The following is a 20,425-nucleotide window of genomic DNA, read 5'->3' on the forward strand; positions in this document are numbered from 1 at the left end:
TTAGTTTCTTATAAACGCCATCTATTATTTTTTAGCGTATTTATACTATACTAGTGCACTGGACTAGTGAAATTTGGTATTTCTTACCCTGTGACTTTTATTAGAGCGCCATCTATCATCAAATAGAATAACCAGATCTTGGCGTTGTCATTCATATTTCAACGGCGTAGTTAAATGCATCTTCACGTAACGTAGACAATGTAATTGTTTATTATGCTACTAGATGGCTCTGTGCACAAAACTATCATTTTAATTATGACTTGTTACCCTGGATACACACTGTAGGAGGCACGGCGAGTGCAAGAGTGTGGATGGCGCCCTCGCCTCGTTGTCCCTCGCCTCGCTTCACACGCTCACCGTCCGACGTCGGCTTTTCGACCGGAGATAAAAGACCCGAGGCTCGAGGCAAGCACACCGACCACACTGGCCGACTTATGCGCATGCGTGCTACACTATTTCGTCCTTTATACATTTAGTCGACATGTACATGGATATCATAATTTTTATGAACATACAATGTAGCAAACGTAGTCACGTGACACTTTAATCACCTCAACCTTGTAGAAGACACGCTTGCCAACTGAATAAAACGCAAGTGTGGATGGATAGTAGTCGCGTAGACTCCGCTGGCCGCGCCACGAGCAAGGGCTGCTACGGGGTGCGCTCGCGAAAGTATAGATTCAGGTATTTTTTTAGTGCTTTGAATGACGAGATGAGCTTGCCGTTCGCATGATGGTAAGCGATACGACCGCCCGTAAACAGTAGAAACACTATCCAACACCTTGATTTACAAAGTATTGTTTAGTATTCCACTGCGCTCGTCATCCTGAGACATGAGATGTTAAGTCTTATGTCCAGTAGTTAGGTACACTGGCTACAATGTCCTTCAAACCAGAACAATACAGTGACTACACACTGCTCCTTGGCGGCAAAAATAGACATTGCGGTGGTACCTACCCAGTCAGACTCTCACATATGAGAGGCCTACCACTAGTAAGGATCCAGTGAGATCCAAGAGATCCAATGTTCAATAGCCAAATAGCAACAGTTATGCAATAATGACAATGGCTAATAGACGAGTTCCATGCGTACTAATTATAAACTTCTTAGCTATACTAAGTAATACGATCAAATTTACACAAGCCGTTTCAAAACTTCGCCTAAACACACGTCTGAAAGAGAGTACCTAACGTGATAGTATGTATGGATGTTATTTAATATTGAGAAATGAGGAGTAGAAAACAAATATTAAGGACCTTCGCTTAATATTGATTTGCAATACCAAGTGGATAAAGGAATAGTTATTTTTCACGACTATGTTTTTCATTGAAATTAAACTTTTTCAAACGTTAAACCTATTATACAATTTTTATGCAGGAAGATTACTTAAATATTATTTTTTATTTCTGACGAGAAATAAATAATTCGCCAAAAATTCTCTTTTTTTCGCTAGGTTTGTAAAGAGAAACAACTTATTATAGTTTAATAGTATTGTCTACTCCTTTCCATTGCGTTTTTGGTCCCTAAAAGGGATTGTTCCGTTCTTGCCTCCAGAAGATTTTTACACGAAGGCGTAGTTAAAATATGGAACAATAATCAATGACATTTAATTATATAATCCACTCAGTAACACAGTTTAATTATTTTCATAAAAATGTCGTGTCCCGTGTTTATGTTCGATGCGGAATTGATTAACTCGCGACGGTTTCAATAGTTGGACCCCATTGATGTGAATACCGCGTGACGCGGGAGTAATTGTTGGGTTTTTTATGGGTAATATGACCCCACTGAACCTGATGGTAAGTGGAGTGAGATCCAATAGCATGTCGTTCGACGAGAGATGATTACACCTCGGCAGTCGACACAATTATGCCGGCCTGTTGGAAACGGATATACATAGGCTGATCCAGGAACGCGTGACACTTACGTGGGCCACTATGGCGGGTTTTAACTTCTCTTAAATTGTAAAAGATATATAATTACTATATAGAACAATTGAATTTACATTGTACGCGTACTTTCCATATCTCTAATAGTTTGGATTATTCCGGAACTATCAAGGAGGAGCTTCAAAGAATAAAATAAAACATCACATTGAACATTGTCTATTTATTGTATGTATATAATACTTATATAACTAAAATAACACGCTAGTGGGCCATACATATGTATACTTAATACACTGCAGCGAATTTGAATGAAATCGACTGTCCGACATACATACAGTCAAACCACTCAGTCATTTTATAGAATATTAAAATTTCGTTTTAAATAAAATCTAATTAGCCCTGATAAAATTAAACTACACAAACAAACGGACGGAAATCGTGTGAGAAATAATATATAAAAATAATACAGGGCCTCGAAATAATAGGAACTATCGACCACTTCCAACTTAAAATAATATTACGCGCAGCGCCAACAAACATGGATGGTGAGCTGAATGCTCGGCTAGTAACAACCACTGTCCATAAACAGTAACAAAAGTAGATTTTCATTATATCCTGCAAACATTAGGCAAAATTATTGAACAGTGTAATGGAGAATACGTATACTAGCTGTAATATTTTTTAATCTGGATAACTACTGTACGATATTGCTTGGAAGAAGATGGGATATACACAGTTAAATTCTACCATACAAGAGATCTTTATAATGCTGAATAGAGTCCCTAGTAGTCTTCAGCCAGTATAAGACCCGACTTTTAGTGACTTAAACAATATACAATATTATTTTAAGTATATTACAAACCCAAAAACAGTTAGTAAAGAATCAGTAGCACAATCAATTGCAATAATTATTACGTTATATTTTATAACAATACACAACGGTATGGTTTGTGTTGCCCTTTCTATGTTTGAGATACATTGAAAATTACAGCATTCTTTGTCAATAAGTACATGTTGCATCCTTTTTGGAAGGTCGAATAATGGCATTATGTAAATGTTTATTAGCGCGTCGCGTTTTAAAAAAACATAATAGTGGTGGAGTTTCCGAACACGTTCACAATAGTTGATCCTATCTACACTAACTGAAATGCTCGTATACAGCGTCAACTCGTATACACACGTGCTGGTTGTTTTACGATAAACATTCATCAGAGAACTATCATCCCCGTAGTAGAAGCGAACAATGTCGAAAATATGATTTCAATTTAATTTAAATTATTTCTTTATTTAACCTGTACTTTTATGAACATTTTTTTTTTACAGAAATATATTTATTAAATAAAAACCATCTTACGACGGCACTCAGAATGCACACAGAATTAGAGACAGTATTAAAATATGTAACAGTTTCGCTCTTGTGCGATATTAGCTGAGCGCTGTCAATTTAAGATCAGCATCTTAAGATTTTCGCTTGTATCCTATAACATAAGCTCAAACGACATCTCAAGTCACAAGTATATGAAAGATTGTGATGAGTTTTATTTAACAGAGCCTACTCAGCTGAGAACTCTCTTAAATGTCGGCTTAATTCTGGTTCATTAAATATTTCAGTACATTAGTTACTTGAAATTTTAGTCAAAGATCAGATAGATATGGCCTAAGTATGGAAATATTTACCACCTCATAGAATTGAGGATATTGTGGTTGTTAAGGGATTTTGAACTTTGGGTCTTTGATGAATTTCTCATAGTGTTCTTAGAATAAACCCAACCAGCACGAACACGCATCAGAACATTCACACTGACTTACATAATAATATTTTGGCTCGAGTCGGTACAACTTAGGTGTTTAAATGCGAGTTAATCGAAATTTGCCGTGGGCTCTACGTTTTATTAATGTATATTTACACAAAAAGTTACAATAAACCGAAACAAATTACTTACATACTAAGACGTCCGAAAAATATATTATTTTATATATTTAAATTACAATGGTTTAAAAAAGGTATTTTTAATTATCATACAAAAAATATAAAAATGCGTTCCTAGATTTATAATTTTCCGTTAACAATTTACAAACAAATATTAAAAATACACAAATATATTTCGAAAATAAATTTACAGTTTCGATATCCAACTGTAATTATTAAAGAAAAACATTACCTTTTAATAAACTTATTTGAAACACGGAGCCCACAATGCTATTTCAATAACACTACTATTTGTGGAATGTATCAACACAACTATAGGCTATCGCGTGAACCTAGCTTATGACTTGTAACATGAGATATTGCAATCCGATTAAAAACTTTTATAGTAAACTCATAATCTGATTAACTTTTAATAATTAGGCGGTGAAAAAAAAACTAGGTTAGAAAAATTACTCAATATATTTTTTGCATTGACTAAATAGGCAAAGGAACACGGATCCATAAAGCCCAAATATTTAATATCATTCTTATTTTAAAATTTTCAAACGGCCACTCTTATACATCGAAAATTTAAAAACCGAATGCCACAGACAATTTTAAAGTCTTTAAATGTCAAACTACAATATCCCAAGTTAGTTTGTAAGTTAAGTTAACGCAAATCCTTAAGGCCTGCGCGTTTTCCCGCGTTTATTTACAAAGGCCCGTACACGAGACATAAGCGCACTGCTACAAGGTGGTATATCGAAACATAACACTTTCCAGCCGTGAGCTTGCGAGTGCCACACGACCGCACAAATTATATATTTCACGCTACTTTTGACCATGATGGCAGTTTTGGTTATTTCTGAACGTTATACTCAAAACATTCAGTTGATCTTTATATCAAATTTTATCAAAATTAGTTAACCATTTTAGAGCGAAAAAAACATTTTTTTACTCTATTTTCAATTCCTCCAATATTCTGTCACAAAAATTATATTCAAACTTGAACAATGACGTCATTGTACAGCAATTTTTATGACAATAGCAAAAAAACAATGAGTTTGTGTATATTTATTTACCTTGTATACCGGTAAATAAAGTTACAAACGCATTTAAACTAACACTGAAGAAAAATATATGTTGTAACTTATTGGGGGGTCATGACACACGTAGCATTCACTATTCCGCCCCTGTGAATCTAAGTCACATTCATTTTCAGTTCATGGCCCAGATGAGGTTACAAGCCTTGTCATTTTCAACAGGTAGGCCTACCATTACTCAACATTTTAAAAAGTATGGCGTCATACAATGCGCACGGTCGTGTCGCAAATACACCAATAGCTATGATACTTTATTAAATACCTTAAGTTAATCTATAATTTATTTATTGTACGTACGCGTATACATCGAATACAGCTCACAATTTCATTGTAAAAAAATGTCTCACGTTACCCCTTTCTGGGATGAAAAATTGAATTAAATCGCTTTAACTGTCCACACGCTATCAAATATATTGCAAGAGAAATTGTATTTTGAACCTAAGGCAACAGAATCTAAAATACAGAACGCAGGAGATTTTTTAGTCGTTCAAATAAGAGAAGATGCAGGAATTGGCGTCACAGGTAAATTCCATATTTTTAATCATATTTATAGCCTGACCAGGTAAATAAAAAGCCTCACCATGTCATGCTGGAATATTGAACTAATTTCTTGTACTGTCAACTAAGCGAAAAAGCAAAAGTGGTGCCCTCATTCTATAGATATTTCTGGAAATACCCCCATATATGCATTAAACCTTACTAATAAACGGTGTATACGTCTGTATACACAATGTTTTGTCTCGCTTCCTTTGACAGTAAATGTCATTCAACATGAAAAGACAAAACACTTAACAATTACAGATATATACAACTATTGGCATTGCTACGGACTTTCTAGGCGGAGCAGCTTGTCGAAACAAAAAGGAAAAAAGGTCGCTGTTTCAACGAAAGGGCCGCTCAAGAAGCCTGCACGCGCGACCACAAGGTTTTTTCTAGAGAGAGCAAAGATGTATGTGGGTATCGACCACCCATGCCCCCTCCTAGCTACGCTCATGTATACAACGTTTATTAGTAAGACGAATATTATTTTTCAATAAACACAAAACCGTTGACACATATTTGGGATCACGGTTTTTAATTGATAGTACATTTCTAAGGATTAACTGTAGTGGTGGTAATCTTACGCTTAATTTAACAAATTGTATGAACGAAACTGCAGTAAGAGCCTGGGCTGCCAAAATAAGCGGGTGTTGCAAATCGTAAATTTTACGAAAAAAAATTCTTGTGTAAATGAGAGCTAATAATTCTTCTCTTATTTAGAATTTGAATACTCTGCGTTTATCCATTTGTAATTTCATCTCTATATTGTAGTGTTTTTTGTTTGTAATTTGAACTCTATTCCTAGTCGGGTAGAGTGGTGTGGACGTGCCGTGCGTATGGCTGGTGACGCGGTCAGTAGACGGGGCTGTGCGCGTCGTAGTTGAGCTGCAGGTAGGGCGGGATGGCGGCCGACAGCTCGGACGCGCGCCGGCGCAGCGCTGCGATGCTGTGCCCGCGCCATCCCTCTTCCTCGCCCTCGCCGCCGCCTGCAGACACACACACACATCATGCCTATTATTGGAAATAATTATTGGAATTGTGGTCTAATATAATTGAAGAGGCACGTCACATTGTTAATTGTAAAAATGCTACGACATTGTATTTATTATATGCCGTATATCCTTCGTTGGAGGTCTTTAAGTAAATAAATAAATAAATCAATTAATTAAATCTAATTGTTCGTATGATAGGACTCTTTAATTTAATTTTTATCCGTAGTGCTTTAGAAATGGCTTTACCAATTGTAAACATCTTTGTACTTGAGGTTAAAATGCCTCCATCGTTCATTATTGTCTCCCTCTTTGCTATGGAGGGAAGTAGACAATTGATAATTCCAACTCCTAGCCTAGCTTTCTATTTGACTAATTTCGTTGTGATATAAAGATTTATTAGTTTTCCCTAAAACTATAACATGCATGCCACTACTCATCCCGGCTTACTGGACTTGTAGTGGTGAAAGTGAGAGTGGGAAATCTCTAGACACTCACATTATACTTACAAAGATGTATATATGTACAAAAAACCCCTACTCTTTTAAAACGCTAACATCTTGTGCTATAGTAGATATCTAAATACCTAAACTCTCTTTCTTCTGTTAAACTGATAGCGCATCAAGATCTTAAGGTATTTTGCAATAAAGATAATTTCAAAACACATAAAGGTTATTTTTTTTTAATTCTGGCAATGTACTGCACCTGATGGTAAGCGGAATGCTGTCTAGATAATGTGTCGAATGGCAAGAGATGGCTGCCATTGCCATTCGACACAACCATGTCGGCCTAATAAGATGCTTCTTCACGCTCAAGCGGAAGGACACGGGATCTTCTGACATGTGAATAGATACCAACCGTCTCTGCTTGCTAGTTTATGTGCCTTTATAAAAAACTTAGAACACTTAACGCCAAATCGTTACCTGAAGCGGTGGGCGACGCGTTGTTGGCGCAGTGGGACATGTGTGGCGGCGTGGGCGAGCCCTCCAGCGCGCCCTGCTGCCCGCCCGCTATGTTGTTGCAGTATGACATCATCGTGTCGCCTGCAACAGGACAACACAACATATTGGTTACTAATATTGTTTGTTGAGAGTATATTGTAGTTTGTATTGCATTTACAGTCTTACTTATAAAAATTTCGCAAAGCTATGCTTAGTTAAAACACAAATTTATTCTATCAGCTGTAAGTCAAAACCCGCCATCTTGCCTCTTAATAAGGTTTGAACTAGGAAACCGTTGATGTTTTGGATAGCTATTTAAGCAATTCTTAAGCACCTCTTAACGCTAAAACAAGTTTATAAGTGAGATTGTAAATCTTAACACGGAATTGCTGAACGGCTTTGCGTGAAATATGTAATACGTGATAGAGCATATTTTTTGACGTAGAGAGTAAAAATTGGGATTTATACGTAAATGGGAAGGTCTATCGAGTGTAGCCGTGAACAAAACCTAATATGTGACCCGCGTCTAAGGTGCCGCGTAAACGCTGTCATTTCATTGCCGAGAAGCATAGCACTACTCTGAAATTGAAATTTATTTCAACACACTACGTGGTGGTAGCATTAGCCACTTTTTGACAGATATTCCAAAAATAACTTACCTAGTTTATACGACCTTGTCTGAAATGTCAATCCTCTTTGATGCATCAAATCACCATAGTTCGGCCCGTATTACCCAACTTTGGAACTGAATTCTGATCCTGCGACTCTAACTGATTAATCAATGCTGTTACTCACTGGAGTCTGGAATTTGTGCTCGATATGGCAATAGGCTCGCCCCCTATCACATCATGGGACGGAACACACTTGGCGAAACGTGGGTGCCCTGGTTGCGCCTCTGCATACCCCTTCGGGGATAAATGCGTGATGTGTGTGGGTTACTCACCAAGCGAGTTGAGCGGGTAGTGCCCCTGGTACGGCTGGCCTGAAGCGACCGAGGAGATGGGCAGCGACGGGTTGAGGTCCGCGGCCAGCTGCGGTAGACCTCCAGCTCCAAACCCGCCCATCGACACGCCACCCTGCGACAACTGAGATAGCCCTGGAACCAGCACGAGGAATCAGTTAATGGTGTTTAATGTATCTACGTGATGGAGTTTAAATTTCTATTCATTTAATACTAGTTGACCCGACAGACGTTGTCCCGTCTTAACTATGTATGCACGCGCGCATTCTGTCAATCGCTGACAGTTATTTCAAACAATTGACAGTTACATAAAATTAATATTTTCTTTAAGTTTTCTTAATTTTTTTAATTTTCCGCGCAAATTTTTGAATTTTTTCTTTCATAAGAACCTTCTGTGGACAATAACAAACACAACAAAAAAATAGTGAAATCGGTCCAGCCGTTCACGCGTGATGGCGTGACCAAGGGAAATAGGGATTCATTTTTATATATATAGATACACAAGAAATCCCCATGTTCGGTGGTAATCTTTGATTGATGATTCTTTGATTTGAGGTGCAGTTGGATTGAAAGGTAGTAAGACCGAACGAAGTCCGGTTCCTAATAAGGCCCAACATCCATGTTTTTTGGTATTTTCATGTGTTTTAGTAAAAACACATACCACGATTTTTTGTTCGTTATTTAATTATTAACTTATATAATATGTAGTGATATGTTGCAATTTCATCAAAAGTTTGTCTACATATTTTTATGAAATGATGTTATGGAGATTTAACATTAGGTGGGACTTTAAGGATTCTGTTACCTTAGACGTTTTGCTTCTATCATTACTTATAATAAAGGTAAATTGGTATGAAGTGGGCTTCAAAGCATTTCTTATTTATTTCGCAGGCTGCAGTATTTGTCTTCTCTTTCTTAAACCGTCTTACACTGGCAGAATATTGTGTATGTTTGTGAACGATTACAATCACTTATCGCAAAAGCGGACCAAATCACAGTTTTGTCGTAAAATGTTTATTTGTGTCCATTGCTTTACACCTACTCCAAGAAATATAAACATCTTTTTCTCATTTGGACATAAAGCATTATTTTAATATGAGTAATTTTTGTTTCAACATTAGGTCAGTCTTACATCAACGATCCAAACTATCTTCCTACGGATAATTTATACCACTTACTGACCATCTCTATTTATTTATATTTTTTTTTGTATCCTACTTTTATAATAGAGAAAGTTTGTGAGGATGGATGGATGTATGTTTGTTCCTCTTTCACGAAAAAACTACTGAACGAATTTAGATGAAACTTTACAGTAATATTGGTTATACATCAGAATAACACATAGGCGACAATTAATAATGATTTTGTGTAATTTGGTCATAATATAACGATACATAACAAGTAAGTCGGGACAAAAATGTATCCCAGAAAACTCCTTCACGCGGGCGAAGCGAGCAAAAGCTAGTAATGCATAAGCTAGTTTATCAATATACTAGCGACCCGCCCCGGCTTCGCACGGGTGCAATGCTGATACTAAATACACTACAGAAAAACTGTGAACGTTGTATATAAAAACATAGCGGCCCGCACGGGTATAACATAACAAAATAACAGTATTTCTCCACTATTTAATGGATGTTATTATTATACATATAAACCTTCCTCTTGAATCACTCTATCTATTAAAAAAACCACATCAAAATCCGTTGCGTAGTTTTAAAGATTTAAGCACACATAGGGACAGAGAAAGCGACTTTGTTTTATACTATGTAGTGATTAACATACCAGCTGGCATAGACCAGGGTCGGTCCGCGAACACGCCGGGTGCGCACACGTCGCCTGCGCCGAAGGGTGGCAGTCCGTGCGAGGGCAGCAGCGCTCCAGGGGACCTGAACACGTTGGTGCTCTTCTTGCGCTTCTTCCATTTGGCTCGACGGTTCTGGAACCACACCTGCAAACAATTATTGTATTTAAGTAAATAAGGGTACGAATACTTTTTGTATTTACTGTATCCCAGGCTCGAATGGCGACCACTTATTGTATTTAAGTAAATAAGGGAACGAATACTTTTTGTATTTACTGTATGATATCTCCCAGGCTCGGATCGCGACCACCGTACACAAGGTGTTAAAACCCGCTATAGTGGCCCACGTAAATGTTGCGTTCCGGAATCAGTCTGTGTATATTCGGTTCCAACAGGCCGGCATAATTGTGTTGACTGCTGAGGGCAATCATCTCTCGTCAGTTAACATTCTATTGGACTCAGACTTACCATCAGAAGCAGTGGAGTGACCTTGCCGTGCACGTTTAAAAAAAAACTTGAAATGTTATTTCGGCATCATAAGACAATTCCTATTATATCGTAGTTGATTATAATAATTCTAAAATCTATCGAAAAATGCATCATACCATCAGATATTTTTGTTACTGACGTCATTTTGGCGTGCCAAGATAGCAACCCTGTTCTGTTTAGGCTAATATTTCCACAACCGTATATTTCCAATTAAATTTACCAGCCACACGGGACGACTTGTAAAAAAATGATATTCAGGGAAATACATGTTCTAAGAAATGCATGTAAGTGATAAAAATAAAGGTTTATTTATTTATTTACCTACAACAAATGTTACAATTCTTTTCACCGTTTTGTAATCAGAAACGCCCCATACCTTAATTAACATAACATAAAGGGTTGCCAACACTTCTTCAAGGAAATACAATATTTTTCATAATAAGCTCTAAAAAATGTAGCATACTTCATAAAATTATAGTATTTATGGAAAAACAAAAAAAATAGACTAATATATTACATTTGATTCTCATTTATTTCTATTAAAGTTCGTAAGCTTCTTCAATAGTAGGTACAATACTGTATAAAATACGGTACAACACTCAAAATATTGTACAATACTGTTATAATACGGTTGCCAAATACGAGTAAAGTATTTTTCGTACTATATATTTCTTCAATAGTATATTACGGACACCCAAAATATAGTACGGTTGGCACCCTATCATGAACCACCTAACCCCCAAATCCGCAACCATTCCGTTTCAATATCGCAGTCTTATCCGCCAACACAATCCATCACGGCGTGATAATCTCCGTCCCGCGGGCCGGGATCGGTCGCAAATCGCACGTCATTTGTCACGTCTCCCGGTTATTGATACCGGTACCGGACCGGGAACCGGGAAGGGTTCACGGTCGATGATTTATGTATGTTTACGCGGTCGCGTTTAGGGAATATTTAAGGATTTTGGTTCGAAAAGAGTTTTTATAACAAATTAGGCCGTATGCTATATAAAGCTGTGATAGCTTAGTTGGGTGTGGAACGGACTGCTGAGACGAATGTCCACAGGTTCAAATCCAAAGAGCACACACCTCTGACTTTTCTAAAAAAATTATGTGTGTATTCTTTGTGAATTATCACTTGTTTAAACGGTGAAGGAAAAAATCGCGAGGAAACCGGAGAAATTCTCTGAAAAAAGAATTTCGAGGGAGTGTGAAGTCTACCAATCCGCACTAGGCCAGCGTGGTGGACTAAGGCCTAATCCCTCTCAGTAGTAGAGGAGGCCCGTGCTCAGCAGTGGGCAAGTATATAATATAGTGCTGATACTATGATTTTTTTCATCTCACTTAGGTAGTTACTATTAGTTGAGCCTTTGCAATTCTTTGGTATAAATAAATTATGAAATAATTCAGTTGTAACGCAGAAAACCATCCAAAATGGTATTTATGTAACACCGTTTCGAAATAAACACCTAGATTATGTGTCAAAAATCGAACCGAATACCTCATAGTTTACAAAGTGCCTAACCATTACACAACTGGGGTACAATTTGTACTTTTCCTAACTAAAAACTCAAAGAACTCCGCAATAAGAATTTTCCGTAGTGTGCGAGAGAGACAGACCGAGTTAGACAGAGAGAGGTATATTCATTTAGCAACTGTCAACTGCAGCGGAGCGGTGTCGGCGGTCGCCAGTCGTTTATTGCTAACACATAATGGTTTAGGCACGTATACCTCGGTGATGTACGACTGCTGTACTAAGGTCTCAGGTTCAATAACAGACCTGAATGGAATTGTGGTCAATATATAGCGAGCACCTTATTACACAGGAACTAAGAACGGAATTAAAAGATCTCATCTTTGAATAGTATCTTAAGTAGGCATCAGTGGCGAAGCGTCCATACAACTCGATTCCCACCGGCTGCCCTTTTAGGCTTACTCACGTTGGTCTTAGTTTTTGTTTTCCGTAAAATTGACCGCGATTTGTTAACTAAGACACTTTTTCTTGCATCGGGTTACCTTTTGAAAAAAATCACCAATCGCCACTGGTAGGCATTTAATTAAACTATTTAACAAAACTTGAGCTGTTATTTAAGCGCCTGTTGTCAACGCAGTTTTATAAACATAAGTCAGCTGTCAAACTTCGTCATACGCTTAAGATCACGAGATGTTGTTATCCATTTATTAAATACCGATGATGTTAAGATGTTGACTGTAACTTGACAACGGTTTATATGGCACTTGAGAGCGATACTAAGTTGGATCTATTAATAAATCCCATAGATGGCGAAATGGTACACCTTTGCCTAGTCCAGAAAAGGAAAAAAGTATGTATTTTACAATGTTTATTCAAAAAAAGAATTTTCTAAATCGGTCTATAAATGACGTAATTCTGAGGTAACAAACATAAAAAAATACATGTCGGATTGATAACCTCCTCCTTTTTTGAAGTCGGTTACCAAAGGAACGCTATCAATTTATTTCACTGCCTATACCCAACTTACGTAGCATCAATTAACACAGTTTTACTAAACTTGTGTATGATTGGCCAACTTGTTTTGCTGAAATATTTCTCGTTCACTAATAATATATCAAGGACGGCGTATGACCCAGAAATGCTTAATTTAGAGCGTCATCTCGTGGTTTTCTTTTAAGGGTACCGTATTTTTTTAATAAGCCTTTATGATTATAAGTATTTAACCTTAATAGGTAGCTGGCTAAAGACTGGCTGATTTTTTTACAGAATGGAAAAACATAATATTTTAAAAAGAAAGGCCCATATTTCAAAAGATAAAATCAAAAAGTGTTCAAAGGAATTCCATTTTCAAATTTTATTCTTAAAAATTCTGTTGCGTATTTATGGTTGATTGTTGTTTTTTTTTTACAAGATGGCGGTCATGTTTTTCAAGATCAATGGTAAACCTCTGTCCCTGTTACATGATTTGCAGTCTATTTTCCTACATATATACTATGTGTATGTTACGGTGGGTATACTGTGTCCACACTCGCGCGTGAGGGTTCGGTTAGCGCGCGTTGTTTGATGTTCGTGCGCGGGTAGCGGGCCTCGCGTCTCGCGTGCAGTGAGGGCGCGGTTCCATCATGAACAGATAGCGGAAAAGGGAGCGGTAGCGGGTATTGGCATGTCTACTGTATCTAAATACATTCCTAAACGCAACAAAATTTATTACCATTTATATTCTAAATTTAAAATAGCGCACCATAATTAAATAACAATTAAAATACGTAATTGAATGTTAAAGGATCTAGATTACTAAAAAACTGAAAAACTTTTGAAACAAAATGTATGAGACTGGTATTATGTAGATACAAGCACAATACATACATATATATACACACAGCGCCCTATATAGATTTCAAATATTGTTAAATATAATTAACTAACCGCTCGCCGCTTTCTATTGTTTCAATATTAATATCTAGGTATACGGAAGGAACTTTCTCCTGACAGCCAGGTATAGGAAACTAATACAGGAGATCGTACCACAACATTATATTATAATTAATAGTGCTCAATAAAAGTTATACAATATTATACTGTTTTTAATGGTGCTCAATAAAAGTTATTATATTATTTATTTACTGGTGGTAGGTCTCTCCTGTGAAAATCTGCCTAGTTAGATACCACCGCAATGTCAATTTCTGCAGCCAAGCAGCAGTGTAGTCACTGTTGTGTTACGGTTTGAAGAACATTGTAGCCAGTGTAACTACAGGACATAAGACTTAACATCTCACGTCTCAGAATGGCGAGCGCAGTGAATACCAAATAATACTTTGCAATTCAAGGATGATGATGAAGATGATGTTTCTACTATTTACAGGAGGTCGTATCACCATTAGGCGAACGTCAAGCTTGTCTCGTCATTCAAAGCAATGAAAAATATATTTATAATGTCAGCCCGCTGCCGCTTGTCATTCCCACTGCGTCACTAGCGTGGGCGTTAACACACAGCACAAACACATAGCTCACGGTAGCTATGGTGCTGTTACCACCTCGCCACTATCCATGCAGCCCCCTCCTTTCCTACTTACCCCCCTCTCAACCCCAGAGCCACGTGACTAGTTTAATATAGTGTTCCACATGAATGTTTCCAATCGAGTTGGCTTAATTCTAGATAGACGGCTTGCTTAGCATGAATCCGTCCTAATGGCCCTAGGAATATTGTGGTATGATATATTTAATATCCGCCCGGATAGCGACCACTGTATACAAGGAGTTAAAACCCTCCATAGTGGCTCACGTAAGTGTCGCGTTCCGGGATGAGTCTGTATATAAACGGTTCCAACAGGCCGGCATAATTGTTTCGACTGTCGACACTATTAGACCCCACTCTACATACCATCAGGGCCAGTGGGGTCACTTTGCACACGTATAAAAAAAAGAAAAGAGACGAATTTACATATATTAGTGTTAGAACAAGGAAACGAAACTAGACCGTTCCTACCCACAGTTCATACGCTGACATTAGGCCAAGGAGCCGATAAGGTTGACTCTATAATATGACGAATATAAATCTAGTAAAGTTACGTTTATAAGTAGGTAACTATTTAAAGTGACTGGGTCCAATAACTATATCGTTGGTAAATTGATAACTAAACATTGCTCGTGGCTTCGTTCGCGTGTAAAATCTTTTCTGTTTCAAAACTCCGTAAGTTACTGTAGTTATTGACTAAGTTAACGGTACAATGTCAGCGCCATCTAATTAAATAATTCAAATACTTCCCACGGGACCAATTACCGGAATAAAAGTAGCCTATATATTAATCTAGGCCATGGTTTATCCGAGTGCCGAATTTCATCTAAATCCGTTCAGCGATTGCTGCGTTTAATTCTAACAAACATTCAAACATACAAAGATCGAAATATTCAAAAAAAAACATTCGACTTTATATTAGTGTTTCTACTTCTAAACACCACCCGCGCAATAAATCGTTTCCGGAATAAGGTTTAGTTAAATAAATACTTTTTTAGTATAAATAACCTATAATATTCGACACACTCTAATTACAAATGAGCTGAATTTCATCATAAGCTATTTTTACGTTAATTCCTAATGTAAACATCTTCACAAAGTTTTAAATTTTTCATATGTAGTAACATAACCTCTTTTCCTTTTGAAAGAAGCGCATTTATGTTACATTTCCTGAACTCATTTATTCCGAGCATGTTCGCGCAATAAACAACGTTCGTCGAGTGTATACACTGAATGTTTCATATTGTAGAACAAAACTGTTTATATGTACTAAACGATTTGTTGAAATGGCGAGAGCCTATTGGAAGTAGAAAGAGCCGAGACGAATGATAATTATTCTGCTGAATTGGTTTGACGTATCAAAGTGCAACTATGTTCTCCTACTTGATAAATAAAGTAATTCATTTTGTAATAATTTCTTATGTTTCCGCGAATTATAAATTATAATTAAACTATTTTTCAGATTTTAACAACAGCTAAAACTTTAAAAAATTGTATAATGGTAAAATGTAGGTAGATATTGTAACTTTGACTTTACGGATGAACAACACCTCAGACCCGTGACCATGAAGGCTGCAAAGTCTTCAAGACATCGGCAGAAAAATAAAATACTAACCGCGATAGAATCCGAAAATTAGTTTAATTTTAATATTCCATTTTGTGTCAATAAACATACCAGACTGCTTTGTATGTTAATTGTGTATACTTGCAAACATTTTCTGCATGAAAATGCTTGCACATTTTTCAGATGTAGAGAATGCGATGGTATCTACCCAGGCTTTTTTATATACAAACACGACAAAGTGACCACTACACCTGATGGTAAGTGGAGTGGAGTTCAATAGAATGTCGACTGGCGAAAGATGATTACCACTCGACAGTCGATATAATTATGCCGGCCTGTTGGCACCTGATATACACAGGCTGATCCCGGAATTCAACACTTACGTCTGCCACTATGGCGGGTTTTAATACCTTGTGTACGGTAGTAGCTATCCGTGCGGATATAAAATATATCCTACCACCAGCAGAGTTTAGCATACGTGACACCTATGTACTTTACCTAAGTGGTACTACCCCAGTCGAACCGTTTCTACCGCGTGTAGAAACGGTTCGACTGGGGTATCTTTACGATAAACCAATTCAAAGTACTAGGCGCCCATAACACGAAACACATTCATCGCTTGCTGTGTTCTGAATCTAAACACATAGGTTCGGTATATAGGCGATACATAGAGCGCCCCCCGCTCGATACACACCGCGCACGCGTACACACCGGGCTAGGGATGTGCGGTTACCATAGCTATCATATCGATATTATTTATTATTACAATATTTGTACCCGAATTTATTGTCCAAAATCGCAATAAGTCAGGTTGGATGCACATGGCTGACTTCAAATTAAGGTTAGAAATGTATCTTCATCCTTGGATGAATGAATGAATTATGAATGATGGATGAATTATATCGACTTGTCGATATAATTGCAATTGTCGTAAAACTTTTCGTTGGTTGATATTACATATATATTACTTAAAATTCTTTGCAATTTTACATATGATATGGTTATCGACATTGATTTAAAAATATAAATTCGGTAATAAATGGTAAATAATTAGCCTTTTAATATTCTGTATCCATGTTAATCTACAAAAACGGATGATTAAATTTATTTTAATGAATGTTCTTAATCTACATTTTCTAAAAAAGTAAAACATTCCTGCGTAGAGGTCTCTCTGTAGTTTGCAATGCTATACATTAACGAGGTCAACTTAATTTAGTTGGTAACCGGGAATTTTAATTATGACACAACGGATGCCTTAATCCTATTAAAATTATAAATACCAAAGTCTTTGAATATCCTTAGAGTAGTATACGCAAAAATATTTGAATTGATTTTAAATTCCAATAAAGTAAGTATCTCGCCTGTTTCTATGCGCCAGCAATAAAAATAACTTCACTGGTGGTAGGTCTCTCACATGTGAGAGGCCGCCTGGGTAGGTTCCACCGCAATGTCTATTTCTGCCGCCAAGCTGCAGTCTGTAGTCACTGTTGTGTTTCAGTTTGAAGAACATTATAGCTAGTGTAAACTACTGGACATAATAAGACTAAACATCTCATGTCTCAGGATGGCGAGCCTCGGTCGAGATCGGCCTATATTAGACATTGGTTAATAAATAAACCTTATCCTGTATTAACATGTAGGTTACTTTATATCCAAGATGGTGTAATGTAAAAAAAATCCCGAGTCAAGTGACAAAAATGGTCATAGCTTTCTTCTCTTATACTTCATCCACTTCTCACGTGGAATCGGCGAACCCACTTTAATAAATACGTTACAGAATGGATTAGACTTCGTTTTCACAACTTCGTCTTTTAGCCTGCCTAACCTCAACATTCTTCAAGATATTGTAATTACACTGAAACTGTTGCCCAAGCTGAGATTTGAACTCCAAACCTCCACCCAGCCCTAATATACATCGCCAAATATCATAATAACAAAACGTATATAAATTAAAATACATATTAAAATTTACGACGAATATTAACAATTTCTTATCGACAAAGTGTATTGGACTCCTTACTCGACAAGCCCCGCCCGCCCCTACCAAGTTACTTCCGGCCCGCCGCGCTTAATATTACCAGCGCCGCGCCAACTTCCGGTACGAATATATGGCAACACAAAGCGATCCCCGAACGATATATTGTATTTCTGATCGCTTATGGTATTTCTTTTCATAGATTTCAGTGGCGAGGAGTGAAATATTCCGAAAGGAAACCTGACTTAACATATAGGTACTAATATGCATAAATGAGGTCTGCAAATCATTCTAATGATAATTAGATTTTACATAAATTACGAAAGGGATGCAGCGGCAATAGCCTAGTTGGTTGTAGAACGGACTGACTAGACGAATGTCCGCAGGTTCAAATCCCAAGAGCACACAGCTCTGACTTTTCTTAAAATCATGTGTTAATTCTTTGTGAATTTTCGATTGCTTATCGGTGAAGGAAAACAACGAGGAAGCCTACATATCTGAGAAGTTATCTATCAAAATTTTAAGGATATGTGAAGTCTGCCCGCGCTAGGCTCTTTGTGTATTGTAGCTAACGGTGAAGGAATGCAACGAGGAAACCTAAGAAGTTCTTTGTGATAATTTTACGGTTATGTGAAGTCTGCTTGCACTAGGCCAGCGTGGCGGACTAAGGCCTAATGCCTCTCAGTTGTAGAGGAGACTCTCAGCAGTGTAACAATATATGATACAAGCCTGATAAATTATCTAACTACTGTCCCACTTCTCCACACATTATATTCATTCACTAAGAGTCGTAAATCAACTTACATTACCACTAAATTACGTCGGCCGTCTTCTATAATGTAATGATAGTTATTATTTTGGAAATATATTTCATGTACAGAATTGACCTCTCTACAGATTTATTATAAGTATAGATAGATGTAAAATTAGTGACTTGTCAAAAGAGCTGGTCACTTTAAAACCAAAACTCTAAGTTATTTCACTCCATTACTTGTACATTTCCATCTCTGGGATCGAATGTCTTAACATTCCATTACGAGAGGCTCATTTATATTAATCGTAGTCGACTTGCGAACTTCTGTTTGCGGAGTTTGTTGTATAATTATCTGTTTCCGTCTGGCATTTCATTATTAAAATACCTGTCTCTCTTACTAATCCTACTAATATTATAAATGCGAAAGTTTATGAGAATGGATGTATGTATGTTTGTTCCTCTTTCACGAAAAAACTACTGAACGGATTTAGATGAAACTTTACAGTAATAATGCTTATACATCAGAATAACACATCGGATACAATTTATAATGATTTTGTGCAATTTGGTCATAATATAACGATACATATCTAGTAAGTCGGAAGAAAAGTTATCTCAGAAAACTTCTTCACGACGGCGAACCCGCGAGCAATAACTAGTATATAAATAAATTCGAAATTCGGAAGGTGTCTGTTAAAAGTAAAGACAAAAACCTCTATATTTAACCTTAATCTTAAATACTGGGAACTACGTTAAAAACCGTCAGATTTTTTCTACTATATATATTGCCAGATTCATTGGCTGTCAAAGTTCCTGTGACTTTTGCTTATGCCGTTTGTGTTATTTAAATTCGTATAGCTTTTTGCTGTTATTTTCACGAAGAAAATAGTTGATAATGGGCTACACAACAAAACAATACAGTAGGTAGATCTACCCTCGCGCGGAGGGTCCCGCGGGATGTTTAATTTGGTTTGCATGTAACTGTCCGGACGCCGCCACCATCCGCGCCAAAACGCAAACCTGTGTTCGCGTAATGCACTGCGCTTTCTTTTCTAAAAATTACAATGCTTGGGGGAAGAATTGAATAGGATAAAAGTATGTTCGGAGATGTGCTATTGGTATCTTTTAATCTGATATTGCAAAGTAAATTCAGTTTTTTCAAAGTTTGGAATGAACGTAGAGATTTTAAATAATCTTTTATTACTAGATAAATAAGCTGAACAAGGGCCAATACATTCAAAGCTTGCTAAGGTGAATTATTATTATTTATTTTTAGGCCGAGCATGGACATTGGACAAGTATCATTCCTACTGGTAGTAAGAGAAGTAGCATCTAGACAGAGCATTGATTCCCAAAGCGGTCCAGGTGGATTCAGGGATCCACGGGGGAATCGATGGGGTTCTACGGCGTGACCAAAAAATGAGGGTTTACAATTCGTAAGCGGGGTCCACGAAAATTTTTCTGGTTTTGATAGTAAAGAACTAAAATGTGGGCTGACTTCACCTATCAATATAGGCA

General features: G+C 37.1%; 1 protein-coding gene across 1 annotated transcript in view; it reads right to left on the reverse strand.

The window, feature by feature from the left end:
• Nucleotides 1-2,124: 2,124 nt before the first annotated feature.
• LOC115446119 (homeobox protein orthopedia) overlaps nucleotides 2,125-20,425 on the reverse strand; it is a 48,363-nt gene continuing 30,062 nt past the window's right edge. The window contains exons 5-8 of the mRNA XM_037445471.1: nucleotides 10,118-10,283; nucleotides 8,315-8,467; nucleotides 7,354-7,473; nucleotides 2,125-6,427 (exon numbers count right to left, since the gene is read on the reverse strand). Of these exons, the coding sequence (XP_037301368.1) occupies nucleotides 6,294-6,427; nucleotides 7,354-7,473; nucleotides 8,315-8,467; nucleotides 10,118-10,283 (573 nt within the window). The 3' untranslated portion in view covers nucleotides 2,125-6,293. The remainder of the gene's footprint in view (nucleotides 6,428-7,353; nucleotides 7,474-8,314; nucleotides 8,468-10,117; nucleotides 10,284-20,425) is intronic.

The sequence above is a fragment of the Manduca sexta genome, chromosome 5, assembly GCF_014839805.1.
Source record: "Manduca sexta isolate Smith_Timp_Sample1 chromosome 5, JHU_Msex_v1.0, whole genome shotgun sequence".
In the NCBI taxonomy this organism is placed as follows: domain Eukaryota; kingdom Metazoa; phylum Arthropoda; class Insecta; order Lepidoptera; family Sphingidae; genus Manduca; species Manduca sexta.